General features: G+C 46.9%; 1 protein-coding gene across 5 annotated transcripts in view; it reads left to right on the plus strand.

The window, feature by feature from the left end:
- The first annotated feature begins 441 nt into the window (after positions 1 to 441).
- Positions 442 to 20969, plus strand: part of IL34 (interleukin 34) — a 699141-nt gene continuing 678613 nt past the window's right edge. For 4 of the 5 annotated variants that reach the window (XR_015302449.1, XM_086945282.1, XM_086945285.1 and 1 more), the window contains exon 1: positions 442 to 710. Coding sequence is in view for 3 of the 5 variants with exons in the window: in XM_086945282.1 (XP_086801408.1) it covers positions 647 to 710 (64 nt within the window). In the remaining 2 variants the exon portion in view is untranslated. The remainder of the gene's footprint in view (positions 711 to 20969) is intronic. The other variant, XM_086945283.1, reaches the window with a different exon arrangement.

The raw sequence follows: 20969 nt of genomic DNA on the forward strand, positions 1-20969 counted from the left end.
TGCATTAATCCCATTGCTTCGACAGCGGATCGGGGGAGTCTGGCAGTAGGATTGCATTTGCAGCTGAACTTGGGCCACTCAAAGGGTGTCTAAAACAGTGGCTCCGGGCTGCTGTGGAGAAGAGGGGCGCCCCACCGAGAAACAGAGAAGCCAAGAAAACAGAGAAGAGAGAAGATTGACGGGTCCTTGTAGGTAACAGGAGAAAACGAAAGAAAGACGATAACGAAAGAGAAACAAAAAGTAGAAATACGGTGAAAGAGACAATCTAAACAAAACACCATAAGTGGAAAACAAAGAGGGAGGGAGGAAGGATCGACAGATAAATGCACAATACAGAACGATTTAAGGTGAAACAAAAAAGTAAATAAGACGAGAAGGAGCTGGGGGAGGGGGGGGGGTGTTGGGTTTTGTCAGGCGCTGCTTCCGGCTGTCCTATCTAGACTGTGCGCGGAGGGAGTCGGCCGTGCAGGGAGTGGGCGCGTAACCTGCAGGACGGGTTCGTGCTCTCGACGCTGGGGGCAGAGGAGGCTCTTTTGACACTGAGGACATGTGCTGCAGAGACGGTCATTGCCAAAGATCCGGCGAAGCCTAGTCTTCTGTGCCTGCTGCTGACATGTAGGACCTAGCCCCCGGGCGGGAGTTCAGCATGACCCTTCTCCGGAGCGCAGAAGGCCGTGCGCTCCACTGGCTGCAGTGCCTGATGCTCCTGGGTAAGTGAAAGTCTCGCCGTGCTGCTGCGCAGTGTCCACGACACTTCTCGTTAAGAAGGCTTTAAACTCAGCACAGTCATTTGCAGCGCACGCTTCCCTCGCGCTCATGACAGGTACAGAAAGGACGGCAGCGTTAGAAGCTTCCTTTACGCAACTATACGACGCACAGCAGAGGTGCAAGCTTCACGCACACACCCAGGACAGTTACTGCAGAGGCAACAAGCGTACGAGGCCCCGTTGGGTAGAAGAGGCACGTGCGTGCACACACCCCACGCTCCATGAAGTGCAGGGCTGTCTATAGAAGGCTCCCCGTGGAGGAGGTATTAGCAGAGTGAGGGACTACCCCCTCTCCCCCCTCATGGTTTTGTTCCTGAGGCGCCCCTTGCCTGCTGGCCAGTATGATCAGGATAATTCCTTGCATTTTGCAACTGAAATGCAAGCGCTTCGTTTGTTTAGGCAGCACACCAGGTGGCTATTTTTTCAAATGTATCGTTTGCATTTCGTAATTCTTGTTTCCTGAATTCATTGAAGGGGCCCAGCAAAGGAGGAGATTGATTAAACGTAGCACAACTCCGTGCTGCAACCAAAGATGCTGCGCTGCGTTGTGCCAAGAGTAGAGAGCAGGACAGCACTACATCTGTTTAAATATGGCATGGCTGCCCTTTCCTCCAGTGGCGGTGCTCTCTAAAAGTGCCGCAATCTACGCACACCGTAGTGCAGGGTGCAGGTGTGTGCATGGTGTCTACCACAGTTTTGTATTGGGACAGTACTCTCTAAAGTACAACATACCTTGATTAACAATACAACCTCTCAAACCTATGTTTGCTGTACAGTGCAGAACGCATGCAAAGTTTGAAATATTAGGAGAAATTAGAATATATCGCCAAGTTAATAGCTGCTTCAAGCAGGCATTATTTTTTGAGCGAAGCTCTTTCTACAATGTGAGTAGATATTTTTTTTATTTAATCTTTATTGTTTAGTTAATTAAAACCATAACAAGTTTCCTATTCATTTCACAAACCACTGTTTAAAAATAAGATTGCATGAAAGAGAAATGTTCAAAAATTAAATTGCAGCAAAAATAAAATCCAAAAAACAGAAAAATATAAAACTTTAGATGTCAAAGAATACGGGAACCTGAAACATAATACATTTTAAAATCTCAAATTGCTTTCAGGTGTTTTTCAAAAGCAAGCAGGAACTTTATCATTTTGCAATTTATTTGTGGGTCCATTGAGTCCAGACAGCAAATGACTGCTGACCTGCATGTATGCAGTCTCTGAACCAAAAAGTAGTTCTTTAAAAAGTGCATTCGCTCTTGATTCCACTTCTTACAATGACATGTAATATGAATTAGGTCTTCCTTGATATGTCCGCAGAGCCGGCAGGCAACGGATGGTAGTAGTTTCCAGGCAGGTTCGTCTGCCAACGTTGTATATTTACCAAATCTTAGGGCCATCAACCTTTTTTTAATTAAGACTGAATAAGTAGAAGCCAAATAAGACGACGGAGTAAGTGATTTATAACTGTTAATCACGGCCCAAGCGTGAGAGCGATGGGAAAAGATTTCCTTATCAGTTATCAATGAATGGAACTTGGCAGCTTATTTATTGCCTGTTTGAATGAGGTAAAAGGCAAATTTTTATCCCAAAGCTCCGCAGTAAATGTTAATTTCAATGCGCTGGACACAAATTTGTTTGCTTCAGACTTTTTTTGTATTTCAAGTTCCTGCCATAGAAATTTGTGTAAATTATTGTCAATGGCATTCATCTTAATCCGGTACCATACCTTAATACATGTATACAGTCTCCCCACTGTCTCATTCATAAGACAGAATTCTAAGTTCACTTGCGCTGGTGAAGCAGAACTAGGAAGTTGGAAGACCCTCTTGTAGATTTTGGTGATTAAATTGTTTAAAAGAGCGGAATCCTTACCATGCATTGCAACACTTGCATAAGCTAAAGTGGGAAGTGCTTTGCTGGCAAATACAGATAGTAATGGTTTACAAGATGGACCCTCCAATTGTTTTGACAGGGTGCTGAGTGCAAAGATTAAGGCTCCGGCTCTGTGTGTCAAGTAATTTTTCTGGTCTTTTAACACTAGGTTTTCATCAATGAAGTATCCCATATATTTATAATTTGATACTCTTTCCAGCCGTTTTCCTTCAAAACAGATGTTGCAATCGATTGGTGATTAGCATTATTTTAGTCTTGGATAAGTTCAGAGACAATTTATTTACGGACAATAAAGCAGAGAGTACGGTTAGCAACCTAGACATACCAACTTTTGTTAAGCTCATGAGCACAATGTTATCAACATATGCAAGGTGAATAAGCTGCAAATTGCCTAATTTTGGTGGGTGAGCGTTACAGATGTTTAATTTGCCGGAAAGATCCGAGAGAAATAAGTTGAATAGATGTGGAGCCAAGACACAGCCTTGTTTTAAGCCAGATCTTGTAAGCACTTTCCTTGATAAACGGGAACCATCGCCTAATTTTACCTGTGTCCATGTATCTGAGTAAAAGAGTAGCAGGCCCCGCAATATGCTCTCCAGAATAGCCCATGCTCTCAGTTTTGCCCATAATAGGTCCCGATCCACACTGTCAAATGCGGCTTGCAAATCTATAAAGCATAAGTTCAGCTCCTGTTTTGTGCGCTGACATTTTTCAGCAATCATGGTGATGGATAAAATATTTGAAATCGTGCCGATCCCCTCTCTAACCCCTGTTTGGTTGAATGGGATCAGTTCTCTTTCTCCAGACCAAGTTACTAGATCTTTTAAGAGCAGTGATGCAAAATATGTTGCTTCCATGTCCTGTAGTGCAATTAGTCGGTAGTTAAGTGGACTAGATCTATCACCACCTTTATATAAAGGCATTATTATGGAGCCCTTCCAATGTGAGTAGATATGGCTTTTAATAAAAAAAATCATGGTTTGCAGCATTGAAATGCCCATGGGCCACTTCCTTCTTGCTAAGAAATGCAAAAGTGTGCAAAGTCCTACTTTACCTTACTTTTAGCCAAATGTAGACCCAAAAAGAATCTGTGACAAAATATCGACTACAAAAATATCTACCTACCAAAATATCGCAACAAAAATATTGATTACATTAATATCGAGATCCTATCTCTAACAAGGTAAGTACAAAAATATCAAAAAAATAATATCGATGTCAAAAATATATATATTTTTTAAATATAGTTTTTAAAAAATTAAAAAACATGGAATATTAACACAATAATACTTATAAATTTAATAAACATAGTTACATATATATTATAATATTTAAAATGAATAAATAATGTAATAAAAACTAATAATAATAAAGATATAATACATAGTATATACTTCATTAATAATACCTCTAATAAATGATTTTAATAACTTATAAATAAACAAAAATATAATAAATTACAAAACAATTTATATACATCAAATAATAATATAAATAACAATTAATAAAAATGTAAAACAATTAAAAAAATTAAATACATTTTGGATAGCGTACGGGTACAAATTACTATTCCCACTCCAGAAAGTGCAACAGTAGGGAAAGTGTTGGATAGCGTTGGGGCAACAATTACTATTCCAACTCCCGAGAGTGCAACAGTAGGGAAAGTGTTGGATAGCGTAGGGGTAAAAATTACTATTTCCACTCCAGAGAGTGCAACAGTAGGGAAAGTGTTGGATAGCGTAGGGGTAACAATTACTATTCCCACTCCAGAGAGTGCAACAGTAGGGAAAGTGTTAGATAGCGTAGGGGTAAAAATTACTATTCCAACTCCAGCGAGTGCAACAGTAGGGAACGTGTTGGATAGCGTATGGGTAACAATTACTATTCCCACCCCAGAGAGTGCAACAGTAGGGAAAGTGTTGGATAGCGTAGGGGTAAAAATTACTATTTCCACTCCAGAGAGTACAACAGTAGGGAAAGTGTTGGATAGCGTAAGGGTAACAATTACTATTCCCACTCCAGAGAGTGCAAAGTAGGGAAAGCGTTGGATAGCGTAGGGGTAAAAATTACTATTCCCAATCCAGAGAGTGCAACAGTAGGGAGGGTGTTGGATAGCGTTGGGGTAACAATTACTATTCCAACTCCAGAGAGTGCAACAGTAGGGAAAGCGTTGGATAGCGTAGGGGTAAAAATGACTATTCCAACTCCAGAGAGTGAAACAGTAGGGAAAGTGTTGGATAGCGTAGGGGTAACAATTACTATTCCCACTCCAGAGAGTGCAACAGTAGGGAAAGTGTTGGATAGCGTAGGGGTAACAATTACTATTCCCACTCCAGAGAGTACAACAGTAGGGAAAGTGTTGGATAGCGTAGGGGTAACAATTACTATTCCAACTCCAGAGAGTGCAACAGTAGGGAAAGTGTTGGATAGCGTAGGGGTAACAATTACTATTCCCACTCCAGAGAGTACAACAGTAGGGAAAGTGTTGGATAGCGTAGGGGTAAAAATTACTATTCCAACTCCAGAGAGTGCAACAGTAGGGAAAGTGTTGGATAGCATAGGGGTAACTATTACTATTCCAACTCCAGAGAGTGCACGAGTAGGGAAAGTGTTGGATAGCGTAGGGGTAAAAATAACATACTTATAAATAAATGTATTTTTTTAAATAATAAAAAACGTAACTATTAAATAAATATAAACCATTTAGAAATACCAATACATAATTATTAAAAACATGATTAGCAAAATATATTTAAATAAAAAAAATATTAAAAATACCATTTAATAATATTTAATTACCAATTAATAATTAATTAACAATTATATAATTTACAAAACAATTCATAATTTTTTTCCCTTAATTACATTTAAATTACTTCCCACCCTATTCCCCTATAAACCCACAACCTGCTACAGAACATAATTATCAATTCATCAATTAATTAAAATAAATTACCAATTAATTAAAATTAATTATCAATTAAATACAATTAATTTATAATTCCTACTAATTAATAATTATTTTAACATATTAAATTACTACCCACCCTATTCCCCTATAAACACAACCCGCTACAGAACATAATTATCAATTAATCAATAAATTAAAATTAATTACCAATTAATTATAAATAATTACCAATTAAATAAAATTAATTTATAATTCCTACCAATTAATAATTAATTTAACATAATTAAATTACTTCCCACCCTATTCCCCTATAAACCCACAACCTGCTACAGAACATAATTATCAATTAATCAATTACTTAAAATTAATTACCAATTAATTAAAAATAATTACCAATTAATAAAAATTAATTTATAATTCCTACTAATTAATAATTAATTTAACATAATTAAATTACTTCCCATCCTATTCCCCTATAAACCCACAACCCGCTACAGTACTAAAATACAAAATTACATAAAAATACATTAAAAACATTATAAATACATAATAATATACACAAAAATAATATAAAAATCGATATTAGTAACATCGAAATTATTAACATCGATATTACTAACATCGATATTTAACACTTCGATATTACTAATATCGATATTAAATATATCGATATTACTTACCTTCTGTATTATGTCCCTTCGATATTTAAACTTCAATATTATTGTATATCGGTATTTAAATATCGATATATTGTCTGCATACCCCCAAAAAAGGGGGAAAAAGTTTTGCGCTAGAAAGAAAGAAATCGTCACTTTGCGCCTGTTTGCATCACTTTTGGTGACATAGAATTGGACAAAGTTTTTATAAATTTAGCTATGGTCTTATTACCCAGCGTAGAAAGCAGATAAGGAAGGCGTTCTGGCAATGACGTAACAAAACATGAGGGGGCCCCCAGCAAGATATGCTAAAGGGCCCCCTCACACTAAAATCAGTAGGGACAGAGGGGGCCCCTCCAATATGGGTAAGGTTGGGGGCCCCCCTGCACTGCCGGGGCCTTTGCTACTCCCCTGCATTCTGGGAGCAGCAAAATTTGCACAATGAAAGAGAGACAAAGTGTCTGGGCTGTCTTTACAACACTCCACTAACAGAAATGTTACTGTCCGCTGCCCAACCTTTGACCAGAATTGTTCGCAGTTCCCCTGCTTGCCAGGACCAGGTATAAAAAGCTTCCTGGCTGTGGCAGCCTTTAATTTGAGAAGGTGGGAAACTGGGGTGGAATGCACAAGTATTTCCACTCACCCATCCATACGTATATTCACTCACACCCATACATTCAAAAGCACTCCCACATACACCCACCATTCACAAGCACTTATACACGCATGCACCCATTCACAGCACAAACACTAATGCACATGCATTCATACATGCACGAATGCACCAAACATTAAAATAACGAACTGGGCTGCAGCGGTGATCTTAGGTGGCGGGAGGGAAGTCTCTGAGGTTGCTGGAGGGTTGGGATTGCCGCCTCCTTGTTATGGCCAGCCAATGAGAAGAGGCAGGCCCATACTCGTCAACGAGTGGGATGAGGTCAGTGAGACTGCTAACCCAACCCCACTCTGTGATGAGCAGCACTGATCGACAGTTGTCCCTAGGCACTTTGGGGCTTAAAACCGAAACGCCTAGGTCTGAGTATGTTAGTGACGCTTCCCCTCGCCATGAGAGGGTAGGACCTCCAAGCGATTTGCCAGGCTGAAGAGGTCACACCTACAGAGCTGTGAAATCCTTAGCTAGGCAAAGTTCAGTTCAGGTAGCCAGATGCCTACGTATTTAGTGCAAGAACAGGGCCTGGCTGTATGACCTAAAATTAAGAGTGTCTGTTAGGCTGGCCTTTGCTCACCCTGACAGACACACTACATATCAACAAAAAGGTGGGTGGGCGGGGCCCCTCCGCTCATAAGGACAGGGCGATCCTCCTTCTTGGTTTAGAACTTTAGATGGTGTCTTTGGTTTGTGTATGGTCATAAGTAGTGAAGTAGCAGACTTGCCAACTCCCACGGTTCCACTGTGTGTGGCACAATATCTGCTCGCTTCACAGGGTCACTTGGTGAGGAGCCGATATCAAACGGTGGGCACACAATTCGCTAGAACCCCTGCAGAGAGCAGGTTTCCAGCTAATTGTTTGGAGCTTCAGCTCAGTCGATGCCCATTACAAGGGGTGAAACCTCTACAGGATATCGGCGGCAGCCGCAAAAGCTTTGATTTTGGTTTTAGGCAGAGGGAGAGGGGGGGTATCGTGGGAGGGGGTGTGTTGTCATGGGAGAGAGGGCTCTGGATCTGAAAGAGACACGTTAGTGATAGATTCCTTACCTTAGAATATCCCTAGGCGTCAGACTGGATCCGGAAATTTTTGCGTAGCAGTACCCTTGCGCGTTGGTAGGCGTCGTCTGCGGCTCCGTGTCCGTCGTCGGCGTCGTAGGCGCCGTGATGACGTCGTCGGAGTACTTAGACGCCGCCTCCGCGTGCTGACGTCAGTTCTTTTTTCCGCGCCCGCAGCGCAGATCCGTAAAAAGTGGTACCTTAGTCACTTTTTGACAAAACTTTTTTGAGATCTTTTTGATCATTCTCAGAGCCTTCGACTCCGATCGGTGCCGATAGGAATGCCAGGTTTCAAACCTTGTGGGGACTGCGACCGACTGATGTCGGTCACCGACCCTCACCGTCGGTGCCTCCACTGTCTCGGCGTCGATCACAACGACAAGGCCTGCTCCGACTGTCAGGCCTTAACCTCGAAAGCTAGGCGGCAGTCGGCCCCGCGCCGTGAGAGGTCCCGGTCCGGACGGAGGTCGAGGGACCGGACGCGGGGGCAGAGCCATCACAGCTCTGGGAGTCGACATCACTCCTCAGGTTCGAAGTCGTCGTCAGGTAAGCACAAGAAGTCGAAGAGACTCCCCCCAATGCTCGCGCGATGCGGCCGGGGGTTCGGGTGACACTGCTCACGCGGCTCCTTCGGAGTCACGGGCATCGCGACCTGCCCCATACCCTTCGGTCCCTGGGCAGCAAGCGACGCCGGAGGAGATCGAGCGCTTCCTCATGCCCATGAGGTTCCTCACTCGTCTGGCGGGTTCCGCTGCGCCTTCGGGCCCAGCGGACCCGTCTGGGGGGTCCTAGCGGGTTGGGTGCTTCGGCCCCGACGCTGCCGGCGCCTTCGGGCCCGGCGCCGCAGGGCCCCACTGGATCTGCTTCCGGATCGTCGACTGTCGACCTGACGACCTCACCGGCGCCGGTTCCACAGGTGTCACCTCCGGCACTGTCCCCAATACCTCCCTCGACTTGATTCCGGCGCCGGAGCGGCACCGCTGGGCGCCGCTCTCGACACCGCTTAGGGAGTTCTACTTCAATGAATCGGCCCCATCATTTGTCAACCCTGAGTACCAGGAGATGGGTGATGAGGGGGAGTATTGGGAGGGGTCTGAGGACCCTCTGACATGTGAGTGTCAGTCCCAGGAGGACTGGACAGGTGGACTTGGGGATGCCAGTGGTCTGGACACCTCGCCAGACACTGGTTTTGTCTCGCCTCCTACCATGGCTACGGAGGAGGGGGCAACCTTTAGTGTGGTGTTGACGCGGGCAGCCAAGGCCTTGAGGACTAATCTCCTCACTGAGGTCCTTAAACCGCAGTCAAGCTCAACCGAGCCTCTGCTGCCGTTTAATGAGGCTTTGACTGACGTTCTTTTGGGCACTTGGTCCAGGCCCGCTACAGATCAGCCTGTAGATAGGAACGTGGCCAGACGCCATCGCCCGGCTCCGGGCGACCCTTGTTTCCTGTCCACCCACCCTACCCCTGAGAGCCTTGTCATGCAGTCCTCTAATTCCCAGACCGCATTCCTGTCGGCTCCGCCTGATCGGGAATCCAAGAGGTATGAGAATTATGGAAAGAAAATATTCTCCCCCCTTAGTTTGGGACTGCGGTCTTCCAACACCGCATGCCTCTTGGGCCGTTACACCCACTCCCTGTGGGACACGGTCGCGGACGTGCTGCCACAATGCCCGGCGGAGGTCAAGGCTAAACTCGCCCAAGCCCTTGCGGAGGGTCAAGATGCGGCACGTTTCTCCATCCGCTGTGGGCTGGATACCACGACTCACTGGGCAGAGCGATGGCAACGACGGTGGCGATTCGTCGCCACGCCTGGTTGAGGTCCGCCAACTTTTCAGCGGATGTCCAGAATACCCTGATGGACATGCCGTTTGATGGCCGTCGCCTCTTTGGCGACAAGGCAGACCATGCACTTGAGCACTTTCAGGACTCCAGGGCTACGGCCAAGTCCTTGGGCCTCTCGGCCCCGTGCCAGCAAACGGGTGCCTTTCGCTCCTTTCGTGGCCAAGGAAGGGGCGCTCTCACACGTGCTGCCAGCCACGCACCGCAGACTAATATACAACGCAGTGGCGGCAGTGGAAATCACAGTGGAGGCGGTCGGGGACAACGGCGAGGCCAGTCCACACCTTCCCCCGCAGCATCCGCCTCAATACCCTCCTAGTCCGTGCTTTCAGGCCCATGTGACGCCAGTGGGGGGCAGGGTTCGCCATCACCACTCCCACTGGCGCACTGTCATATCGGACAGGTGGGTGCTGCAAATCGTCCTAAGGGCTACTCCCTCCCCTTCGAGTCGACCCCTCAAGCCATGCCACCGCAATACCACCTCATATCTGGGGATCATATGCGGCTTCTGCAGGAGGAAGTTACGGCTCTCTTGGCCAAGGGGGCCATCGAGCGCGTTCCTGGGACAGAAGTAGGGTGTGGTTGCTACTCCCACTACTTTCTGGTACCCAAGAAGGGCAAAGAGGGCCTACACCCTATCTTGGATCTACGGAACGTCAAAGGAGAAGTTCAAAATGCTGACACTGGCTCAGGTCTTAGCTGCCCTGGACCCAGGAGACTGTATGGTAGCACTGGACTTGCAGGACGCTTATTTCCACATCCCCGGCTTGCCGGCCCACCGGCGCTACCTACGGTTCATGGTAGGCCACAAGCACTTTCAGTTCACTGTGCTCCCCTTTGGCCTTACCAGCGCCCCACGGGTGTTCACGAAAGTGATGGCGGTGGTCGCAGCTCATCTGCGCAGGTTAGGGGTTTCAGTCTTCCCCTACCTCGACGACTGGTTGTTGAAGGCGGGCTCGCCCCAGACAGTCGTCAGCCACCTCCAGACGACGGCGGATCTCCTGCACCTGCTGGGGTTCTCCGTCAACGTGCTCAAGTCACACCTTCGTCCCTCTCAAAAGCTCCTCTTCATTGGAGCGGTTCTCGACTCTGCGCAGTTTCGGGTTTATCCCCCCGAGCAGCGGGTTCGGGATATTCAGGCTCTGATTCCGATCTTTTAGCCTTTATCCCGAGTCTCGGTCAGGTTGACGCTGTGGCTTCTGGGGCTGATGGCTTCCTACATCCTTCTGGTGCATCACGCCCGTTGGTGGATGTGGGCTCTGCAGTGGGACCTGAAGTTTCAGTCGGCCCAGCATCAGGGCAACCTGTCCGACCATTTCCTGATCTCGGAGGGCACTGCGAGACAGCTGCAGTGGTGGCTCACGGTCCGCGATTGAGTCACCGGTAGATCCCTCTCCCTTCCCCAACCGGAGCACGTAGTTGTGACGAACGCGTCCCTCCAGGGCTGGGGAGGCCACATGGGAGAGGCGGAGATCAGAGGCCTCTGGTCTCCGGCGAAGTCCCGGCTCCATATCAACCTTTTGGAGCTGCGGGCGATTCGTCTTGCACTGAAGGCATTCCTCCCCTCTGTCTGAGGGAGTGTAGTGCAGGTGTTCACTGACTACACCACCGCCATGTGGTACTGCAACAAACAGGGCGGGGTGGGGTCGTGGACCCTATGCCAGGAGGCTCTGCGCCTCTGGCAATGGCTGGAACATCAGGGCGTGACCCTGGTGGTTCAACACCTGGCAGGTTCTCTGAATGTCAGGCGGACGAACTCAGCTGTCGGTGCACGATGGATCACGAATGGGGTCTGAACTCGGACGTGGCGCAAGGCCTCTTTCAGCAGTGGGGAGAGCCTTGGTTAGATCTATTCGCCACAGAAGAGAACGCGCAATGTCATCAGTTCTGCGCGTTGGAATTTCAAGGCGGCACTCGCTCGGAGACGCTTTTCGTCGGGAGTGGAGTTGCGGTCTGTTGTACGCCTTTCCGCCTATACCACTTCTGCCCAGAGTGTTGAAGAAGATCAAACGCGTCCGGGCCCAAGTCACCCTTGTGGCTCCGGACTGGGCACGAAGGTACTGGTATCCCGAGCTACTCAGTATGTCAGTCGATCCCCCGGTTCGTCTGCCTCTTCAGGAGGACCTTCTGTCGCAGCAGCAGGGGACAGTCCTCCACCCGAACCTGTCCAGTCTCCGCCTCCATGCTTGGAGATTGAGCGGCGACAGTTGAGGCCTTTTGACTTGCCTCCTGAAGTCTGTAATATCATTCTGGCGGCCAGGTGGCCCTCCACTAAGTCGGTATACACCTGCAGGTGGAACAGATTTGTGGCATGGTGCACAGCAAAGGCTGTGGATCCTCTCTCTGCCCCTCTTTCTGAGGTTCTTCTCTTCCTTCTTTCTCTTTCCCAGCAGGGCTCTGCTCTGGGCACTATCAAGGGCTACCTTTCTGCCCTTTCAGCCTAAGGCTGCCTGATCAACCATCTTTGTTCAAGTCCCCTATTGTTAATCGTTTTCTGAAGGGCATCACACACACGTTTCTACCTGTTCCCTTCGTAATGCCTCAGTGGGACTTGAACCTGGTTCTTACTTTTCTGATGTGCGCTCCCTTCTAGCCACGTCACAATTATCCTATCCGCCTTCTTACTCTGAAGACTGCTTTCCTGGTTGCCATCACCTCTGCCGGGAGGGTGAGTGAGCTCCAAGCTCTATCCTCTAAACCTCCTTTCCTTTCTGTCCATCCGGACAAGGTTGTGTTGCGGACAAAACCCTCTTTCCTGCCCAAGGTAGTCACGGCCTTCCACATCGGGCAGTCCATCACCTTGCCCACCTTCTTTCCGCCTCCGAATCCCTCGAAAGAGGAAGAGAGGCTCCACCGTCTGGACCCAAAACGTGCGCTCTCATACTATCTGGATCGCACACGCCAGTTCCGGGTGGATGACCAACTCTTTGTTGGTTACGTGGGCGCTAAGAAAGGACGGGCGGTGCACAAACGAACCATCTCTTGGTGGATCGTGTTGTGCATCCAAGCGTGCTACTCTATCGCTAAAAAGGAACCTCCTGTTGGGCTGAGGGCCCATTCCACTCGGGCCACGGCGACTACTACTGCCCTGGGCCGAGGAGTCCCCTTGCAGGACATTTGTCAGGCAGCTACGTGGGCCTCGCTGCACACGTTCGCAAGACACTACTACCTGGACAGCCAAGTCCGGAGGGAGGGCTTCTTTGGCCGCTCCGTCCTCCAGGACTTTCTGGTGTGATTATTGGTTCGCAGACCCACCACCGGGGTTGGTATTGCTGGGGTATCTATTCTAAGGTAAGGAATCTATCACTAACGTGTCTCTTTCAGATGCACAAGTTACTACTTGTGTAACGATATATCTGTAAGAGACATTAGTTAGTGATAGATTTCTTACCGACCCACCCATCCTCCCCGTTCTGCGAACCGATATCTAGGGTTAAGGTCATCCCCTTTCAGGGCCCTAGTTTCAACGGCACCAGTGTTGGTTTTTGACATGGCTCTGCGTTTTTGGCACGGAAAAGCTGTGTCTAAGAACTGACGTCAACACGCGGACGGGGCGGCTAAGTACTCCGACGACGTCATCAAGGCGCCGACGACAGACGCGGAGCCGCAGACGACGCCTACCGACGCGCAAGGGTACTGCTACGCAAAAATTTCCGGATCCAGTCTGACGCCTGGGGATATTCTAAGGTAAGGAATCTATCACTAACTAATGTCTCTTACAGATATATCATTACACAAGTAGTAACTTGTGCATTTAGATGTGTCTCGTGATGTGCTCTGCACTAAGCCCTGCCTTCTACATGGCCACGCTCCCTCCTTACACAGTAAAAAAAAATGACAAGTTGGCAGGTCTGAGGTAGCTTGGTGTTCTAATTTGTGTGCCATTTAAAATACTGGTAGTTCTGACTCAGATAAGTCAGTGGTTAAGATGTTGACTTGAGTGAAATCAATGTTCTTTGAATCCCGGCGCTCTAATTTCTGTGATCCTTAGAAAATCTATAAACTACTTCAGTCTTAACACTATAATTTGACAAAAGTTGCTGCAGTGACACAAGGGCTAAAGGTAAGTATAAAAAGTGGCAAATTATATTGTTACAGGTGAATAATAGCATTGAATCCGTGCAGCACTTGGAGGAATTATACCACATCTACTTTATTTTTTGTATAGACTTTTTAAGTCCTGGGCAATGTGAGCAATTGTCTTGAGTCCCCACCTTCCAAGGGGCCCCGTAAAATGAGTGAGACAGTCGAAAAACCTGCTTTAGCAAGTGCTCATAAAAAATAACTTATTTTTTTAATATGGTAATTGAGTATGTTTTAAACAAACGCAGGGGCAAATGGATCAATTTTTCGTGCAATGCAGAACAGACACTAAAGTTGCAGTTCTGCGATGCCTGAAAGGGTATTGCAGGACTGAACTATATTTACTAAAATATGGCACTGCTGCTGTTTTATGGCACTGCTGCTCTTTTCCAAAGCACTGGTGATCAGACTGCCAAGCTCCACACGCACACCTTTACACCATAGTGCAATGGTGTCTGTGAGTCTAGCATAGGTTTTGTACTGGTGAGGTATCTTCAGTACAAAATACCATGCTTAGGCTTACTTTTAAACTTTTCCCACTTTATATGTGTGTTGTACAGTACAGCACACTTACAAAGTTAAACAGCTTTGAAGAAAATAAAATGTTTCTTCTTGTTTGCGACTGTCTTGCAGAGGCATTTTCTTTGGAGCTAAACCCTGTTTATAATGTTAGTAGATATAGCTTTGCATCAAAAAGCATTGGTTTTTGCATGGCAGTGCCTATGTACCACTCATGGGAGACCTCCTTGAAGCAAAGTAACAGAAAGCAGCACAAAGCACTGCTTTGCTTTTAAGCAACTTTCCAGTGTAATAAAAATATGTGCTGGAAGATAAATCTCCTTTCAACAATTTGCTCCAGCATGCCTCACTTTTGGTAACTTCGCACTGGTGCAAAGCATTGATTAATTCAGCCATTAGTGTGTATGCTTGGCCTGCCAAGGCTCAGCCCTCACAATCTCAGGCAATTGGAGGGAACTACTTTGAAAAATAATCTTTCTGCACCATTTCTCTCTCCTTACATCACCTCACCTCGTCTACTTTAACCCTATCCCCAAATTTTTCTCACTATCTCCGTATCTCTAGGTTTCTTCATCTTTGCTCTCTATCTCAGTTCTGTCTACTGCACCTTCATCTACCATAACTCTTTCTGAATACACCCAATATACCTCACTCAACTTCAGCTCTCGTTACCTCTCTTTCATACCCTTGCTTCTCCCTCTGTCACTTTAAATGTCTACCCCTAGACTGCTAGGCCAGGTTCTCCCTGGACAGGAAAAGAAGCAACCTAGGACCGATTTCGGGGCATCACCCCTCATCAGCCAGGCTAGTTTGACTCCAATGGCATGTAGAGCATGGGACCCACGTTTTGGCTTACCCGTCCCACCCGGGGTGACAAATGCAAAAAGAACAATTGATGGACAGAATGTTGAACAATGTCAAACATTCATCCAAGTATAGAGCTGTGGGCCTAAATCCATCATTTCTGTTTGCTCCCCATGCCATTACAGTTTAAACCCAGCCATATGCAAATCAATCTTGACCATTTTCCCCATGGGATCAGTCCAGCCTGAACTGCCAGGCCAGGTTCTCCCTGGACTGGAAAACAAGCATCCTAGAACAGGTTTCGGGGTTTCAACCCTCATAAGCCAGTGACTGCAGTGACATGGAGAGCACGGGACCCCCCGTCTGTGCATACCCGTCTCACTCGAGGTGACAAATGCAGAAAGAACAATTAATGGACAGAATGTTGAACAATGTCAAACACTCCCCCCAGTACAGAGATCTGGGCCTAAAGGGAATGGGTCAGGATTGATTTGCATATGGTTGGGTCTGAACTGGGGTGGCGAGGTGAGGTAAGCTAAAGAATGATGATGGATTCAATCCAGATCTGTGACTGGGGGTGAGTGTCTGAAAAGTTTTAGCGCAGCTTCCATCATCTCCTTGTGTTTGCTTTGTTTGTCCTAAGTTGGCAGGGATTCGCCAGACGTGGGACTCTTGCTCACTTTGTCACTGGATTCAAGCTAGCCTGGCTGATGAGGAGTGTTCCCCTGAAACTGGTCCCAGGATGCTTGTTTCCGGTGCAAGATAGACCTGGCTTGGCAGTCGGGCTGGACTGTTCCTATGTGGAACAGGGACAAGACTGCTTTGCATATGGCTGGGTCTGAACTGGGGAGGCAAAGTGAGCTAAAGAATGATAATGGATTCAACCGAGATCTGTGACAGGTGATGAGTGGAGTGTCTGAAAAGTTTTATCGCTCCATCCATCAACTCCCTGTGTTTGCTCCTCCGGATTTCTCTACATTTCCTTTCTCCTATCTCTATCTCTTTCTACCTTTCTACTGCACTCTAAACCCATATCTATTTATCTACCTTTTCTTCTCTATCTACATCATCCTCTTGCTACCTCTCTTTATCTTTATTTCTGGATACCATTTCCTTTCTTTATTTCCTTTACCGCGCTCTCTACCTCACATATCTTTCTACATCTCCGTATCCATTCCTTCTCCCCCTTCTTCACGTCTCTCGCTATACTGTTCTCTTTATGCCTCTGTCTTTCTCCTATCCTGTCCCTTTCCATATCTCTCATACTAGATTTTGTATAGCAATGGTTTTAAGTAACTGTGCTAAATTAATAAACTTAACTTAACTAAAAAAAAATATATATATATATCTATCTCACTCAGGAGGTCACAGGTAAATGTTTAGCAAGAGAAGTGCACATATATAAAGAGGAGAAGAGGTACAGGGCAGAAGAGAAATTAGGAGACAGTTATCAGATTTTAACCAATGAATGGTCAAATCCTAAGAGCAACTTTGTATTTTTCACATTTGCTGTAAGAACACTAGTAGCGAAGATGCATATATTTGTCATTACAAATATCTGGCAACTAAAGCTACCATTTCTAGCATTATGTCCATATGTCTTATTTTATAATAATGCACTAGTCCACTAAGTAGCTACCAAGTAATCCAAAGCATGTTTTCCCTACAATAGGAGAAACATACCTGGTAAACACTCAATTTCACATAAAATGCTGTTATTGTATGTGAAAAACTCTAGATCCAAACTCAAGAAGACATGGCTTTATTAATGTTTGTTCTAGCTTTCTTTTGGTACTATTTGGATGCCAGACACCAGTCAGTTGGAGTTTTCAGTTGTTTTTTCATGCATCTGTTTTTGAAGGATTAAAAAATAATCAGGGCCACTGGAATTATACGATTCTGTGGATGCTGTGTTTTCCACATAATTATGTATTTGCTGCACTTGGCATATGATCTATTATCTGCTGCATAATCTGCAGATTTTAACACAACATATTTTTGTTCTAGCTCAAAAGGATCAAAAGTTACCAAAACATGGAAACGCATATTTCTGTATAGTCAAATGCTCTTTACAAAGGCTGATAGGTCAAGTAGCTGATTGCTATTTGTTGGTGATTAACTGGTATTAGTAAGGTGAACTGTAAATAGTAAGGTGTGCTGTTCCTAAGGGAAGAAAAAGGAAAAGGGTGGAATAGCTCCTATAAGGAGCAAGGGCCCTCACACACCCGAAGGGTGTCATGCTTCATCATAGGGCAGCTCCTTGTTAGACCGGCGCTGCAGTGCCCAACGGGCCCCGTAGGGGGGCTCTTTGCCGGAGGTCTTTTATCCTGTATTCTTGGCCGTAGATGAAGCGGGTGTGTGTAGGGCATGTGGTGTATATACAAATATGAGCAGTGTGTGAGAAAAGTGTGAGTTTAAAAATAACTATGAGAACTAGTTGAACTAACTTTAATTAGCAGGTTCCATGTCATGATTATAACTTAGCTGCTTGTATGCAGAGATTCTAATAATCTCATCAGGCATTAGGTGAGGATAGCGGTCAACATGTTTCATGCCCTATGTTGTCTTAAAGATGGTGGCATTTCATCAGGACCAAGAGAAACTATTAACTACTGTTGGACTTGGCCCTTCTGGCAGGTTCACCCCTAATCTTTTTTTTGCTTTTAATATATGATCTGTGTTGATGATTTTTGGTCTGTGCGCACTTTTTCCCCGTGTCCTAGAGTAATGTGCGTGCATGTAGTTAGGCTGGCCTGCTCTCCCATAGGAATGCATGGAGAATGTCTGTGTCCCTGGAAGTTCCTGATGCGTGGGGAGTGCAGACTCGAATTTGGTATGTGTGAGCTCGTGAGAATGGATGCTTTGCAATGATGTATGTGGCATGAGTGTGTCTTGTGTAGAAGTGCCACTTCTAGGACTTGGCATATTAATGTAAAATATGCCTGGCGTGTGATTGGATGGAGCTGGCTGGTGAGCCTGGCTCCAGGAAGGCTGGATGGGTCTGCCCGGTGGTGAGTGTGAGATTAGCATGTTGATGGCTGGGGAGGAGTGCACCTGGTCCCTGATGGGGCTTGACTTTCCCCACACAATGCTGGCTCCACCCCCTTTGGTGCGACTGATGACCCTAGCCCTGCCAGTGAAAGAAATGGGTGGTTGAGCCATCAAGGGTACTTCAAAACCAGCTGCGACTGGTTTCCCCCCACCCTGCACCTACAGACAAAGGAATTTACAGTATAAGAAGGGGCTGTCTCCCCATACAAGTTGTTCTGTTCCAGGATCCTGAGGGGGCTGCTGCTGTTGCTGGGACCAGGAGGACTTCCACTTGGAGTGTCTCCCTGCCTGGAGACCCAGTGAGCTGGCTCTGGGCCCAGCCTTGCCCCCCTCCCTGCCTCCAGACCTGGCTGGAGCTTTGTCCTTGTCCCCAGCGCTTGGGAGCGCTGTGCTTTTGACCCCTAGCGCTGTGGGCACTTGATCCTGTCCCCTGGCGCTTTGGAGCGCTTTCCTCTCTCTGCTAGCGCTGGGGAGCGCTTCACTTTGCTCATAGCGCCTGGGAGCGCTTTATTCGGCCCCTAAGCGCTTGGGAGCGCTTTTTGTGCAGCCGGTTCCCACCCGGCATCTGCCCGTCTAGTTTTGCCGATTTTTGGCCGAGCGAGTGCCCACCTCGCTTTATATTTTAATTGGAAGCCGGTGCCCACCCGGCATTGCCCCGTTTAATTTAATTATTTAAAGTGTGGAGTGTGTGCAGCCCCCTCCGGGCCGCCGCGCTGCCTACAACGACCCGGAAGTGCTGGGTCGACCAGCCAATTGCTGCGTGGCCCGGGAGAGGCGAACCGAAGTCCCCCCCCCGCAGCCGAGCAGCGAGGAGAGAAGCAGTCGGCCGTGTCCACGAGGCTCCCGTGAGGAGAGAGGAGCCCGCGCTGCCGGAGAGGAGAGCCGTCCCGCCAGCGAGACAGCCGGTGAGTGGGGCCCAGCTTGCTGAATTGGGGAGGAGGGCGTCGGGGCACATTGCCGGTGCCCGCCCCTCCCCGTCAGAGAGCCGGTTGAGGCTCTTGGGGGCAGTTGTATTGGTTCCCGAGTCCCCCGTGAGGGACTCTCAACAAGCCGGCAATTGTGTTTTCGAGCCCCGAGGCTCCTGGGGGCAATCTGTTTGTCGAGTCCGAGAGGCTCAGGGCATTCCCGTTTTCGAGCCCAAAGGCTCCCCACGCCCACAGTTGTTCGTCGAGCCCGAGGGGCTCCCGGCCATATTTGTTTAGAGCCCCAGAAAGGCTCACAGCGCCCTTTTGCTCTTTGAGCCCCGAGAGGCTCCAACGCACAGTTGCTTTAAGAGCCCAGAGAGGCTCTGGGGCCATTTTCATTGTGTTAGAGCGCTGAAGCTCTAAAGGGCCAGTCTATTTGCTTTGCAAGCCCAGAGAGGCTCTTAGGGGACACAAGGTTGGTCAGAGCCCAGAGGCTCCCACACAGTACTTGCCCTCACCTGTGTTCTTGAGCCCACGTGGCTCCAACATTGCCCATCAGTATTTACAACTGTCCAGCACTTAGTGGACAGTTGCTACGTTTAGGCTTGTGTTCTGTGCTGCCTGCGGAGCCTTCCCTGACACTTGGACTCAGGGCATTTCAGCCCTTGCAAAGCCAGTTGGCCTGGGGGACAATTCTAGTGTTGTGCTACATGCACCCTGCGCATTGTGATTTACTTGCTTATCTGATTCCTTCGCAAATGTTCTACCTGCACCTCTGAATGTGTTTTAATGCCTCATGTGCAATGTGTTTTATGTTTTATCCCCTTTGCTAAAAGTGACCTGCTTAGAGTATTGTTGATGTCCCATTACCTTTGCTAAAAGTGACCTGCTTAGGTGTTTTATGTTTTATCCCCTTTACTAAAAGTGACCTGCTTAGAGGATTGTTGATGTCCCATTACCTTTGCTAAATGTGACTTGCTTAGGTGATTGTTTTCCTTCCTGTTGTGCTACATGCACCCTGCGCATTGTGATTTACTTGCTTATCTGATTCCTTCGCAAATGTTCTACCTGCACCTCTGAATGTGTTTTAATGCCTCATGTGCAATGTGTTTTATGTTTTATCCCCTTTGCTAAAAGTGACCTGCTTAGAGGATTGTTGATGTCCCATTACCTTTGCTAAAAGTGACCTGCTTAGGTGTTTTATGTTTTATCCCCTTTACTAAAAGTGACCTGCTTAGAGGATTGTTGATGTCCCATTACCTTTGCTAAATGTGACTTGCTTGAGTGATTGTTTTCCTTCCATAGGTCCTGATGATAAGGTCCTCGTTCCCTGCGTGATTTTCCTACAGTGTTTAGTGTTGTGTAGGAGGTATTTACCTTTACCAATAATTACTGGTTGTGTGCTACATTTAGTATTTTAGTCCTACAGTCATTATATGTTTATGTGCTAAGTGTTATACCTACAAGTATTATTTCTAACAAGTGCCTACCCCTGACAGTGGTCCATGTGGCCCTGTCCTGTACATGATCCCTTGTAAATTCTGCCTGTGCCTGTTGGCACATTGTAAAGTGTGTGTGTTATCTAATGTGTTTTTGCTATAATACAAAGGCTATTTTTTATATAACCTTGTGTGGAGTTTCCTTTGTGGTGGGCCTTAGGTGTTATTGCTGGGTGCCCGCGCAAACGCTTTACACATCGCCTCTGAGATCAGCCTTGCTGCTCGCGCCACATTACCTAGAGGGTGAGCAGGGGTTATCTTGGTGTGTAACTCCCTTGCCCTGACTTAGACATGGTGATCTCTGACTGAC

The sequence above is a fragment of the Lissotriton vulgaris genome, chromosome 12, assembly GCF_964263255.1.
Source record: "Lissotriton vulgaris chromosome 12, aLisVul1.2, whole genome shotgun sequence".
NCBI classification, from domain to species: Eukaryota; Metazoa; Chordata; class Amphibia; order Caudata; family Salamandridae; genus Lissotriton; species Lissotriton vulgaris.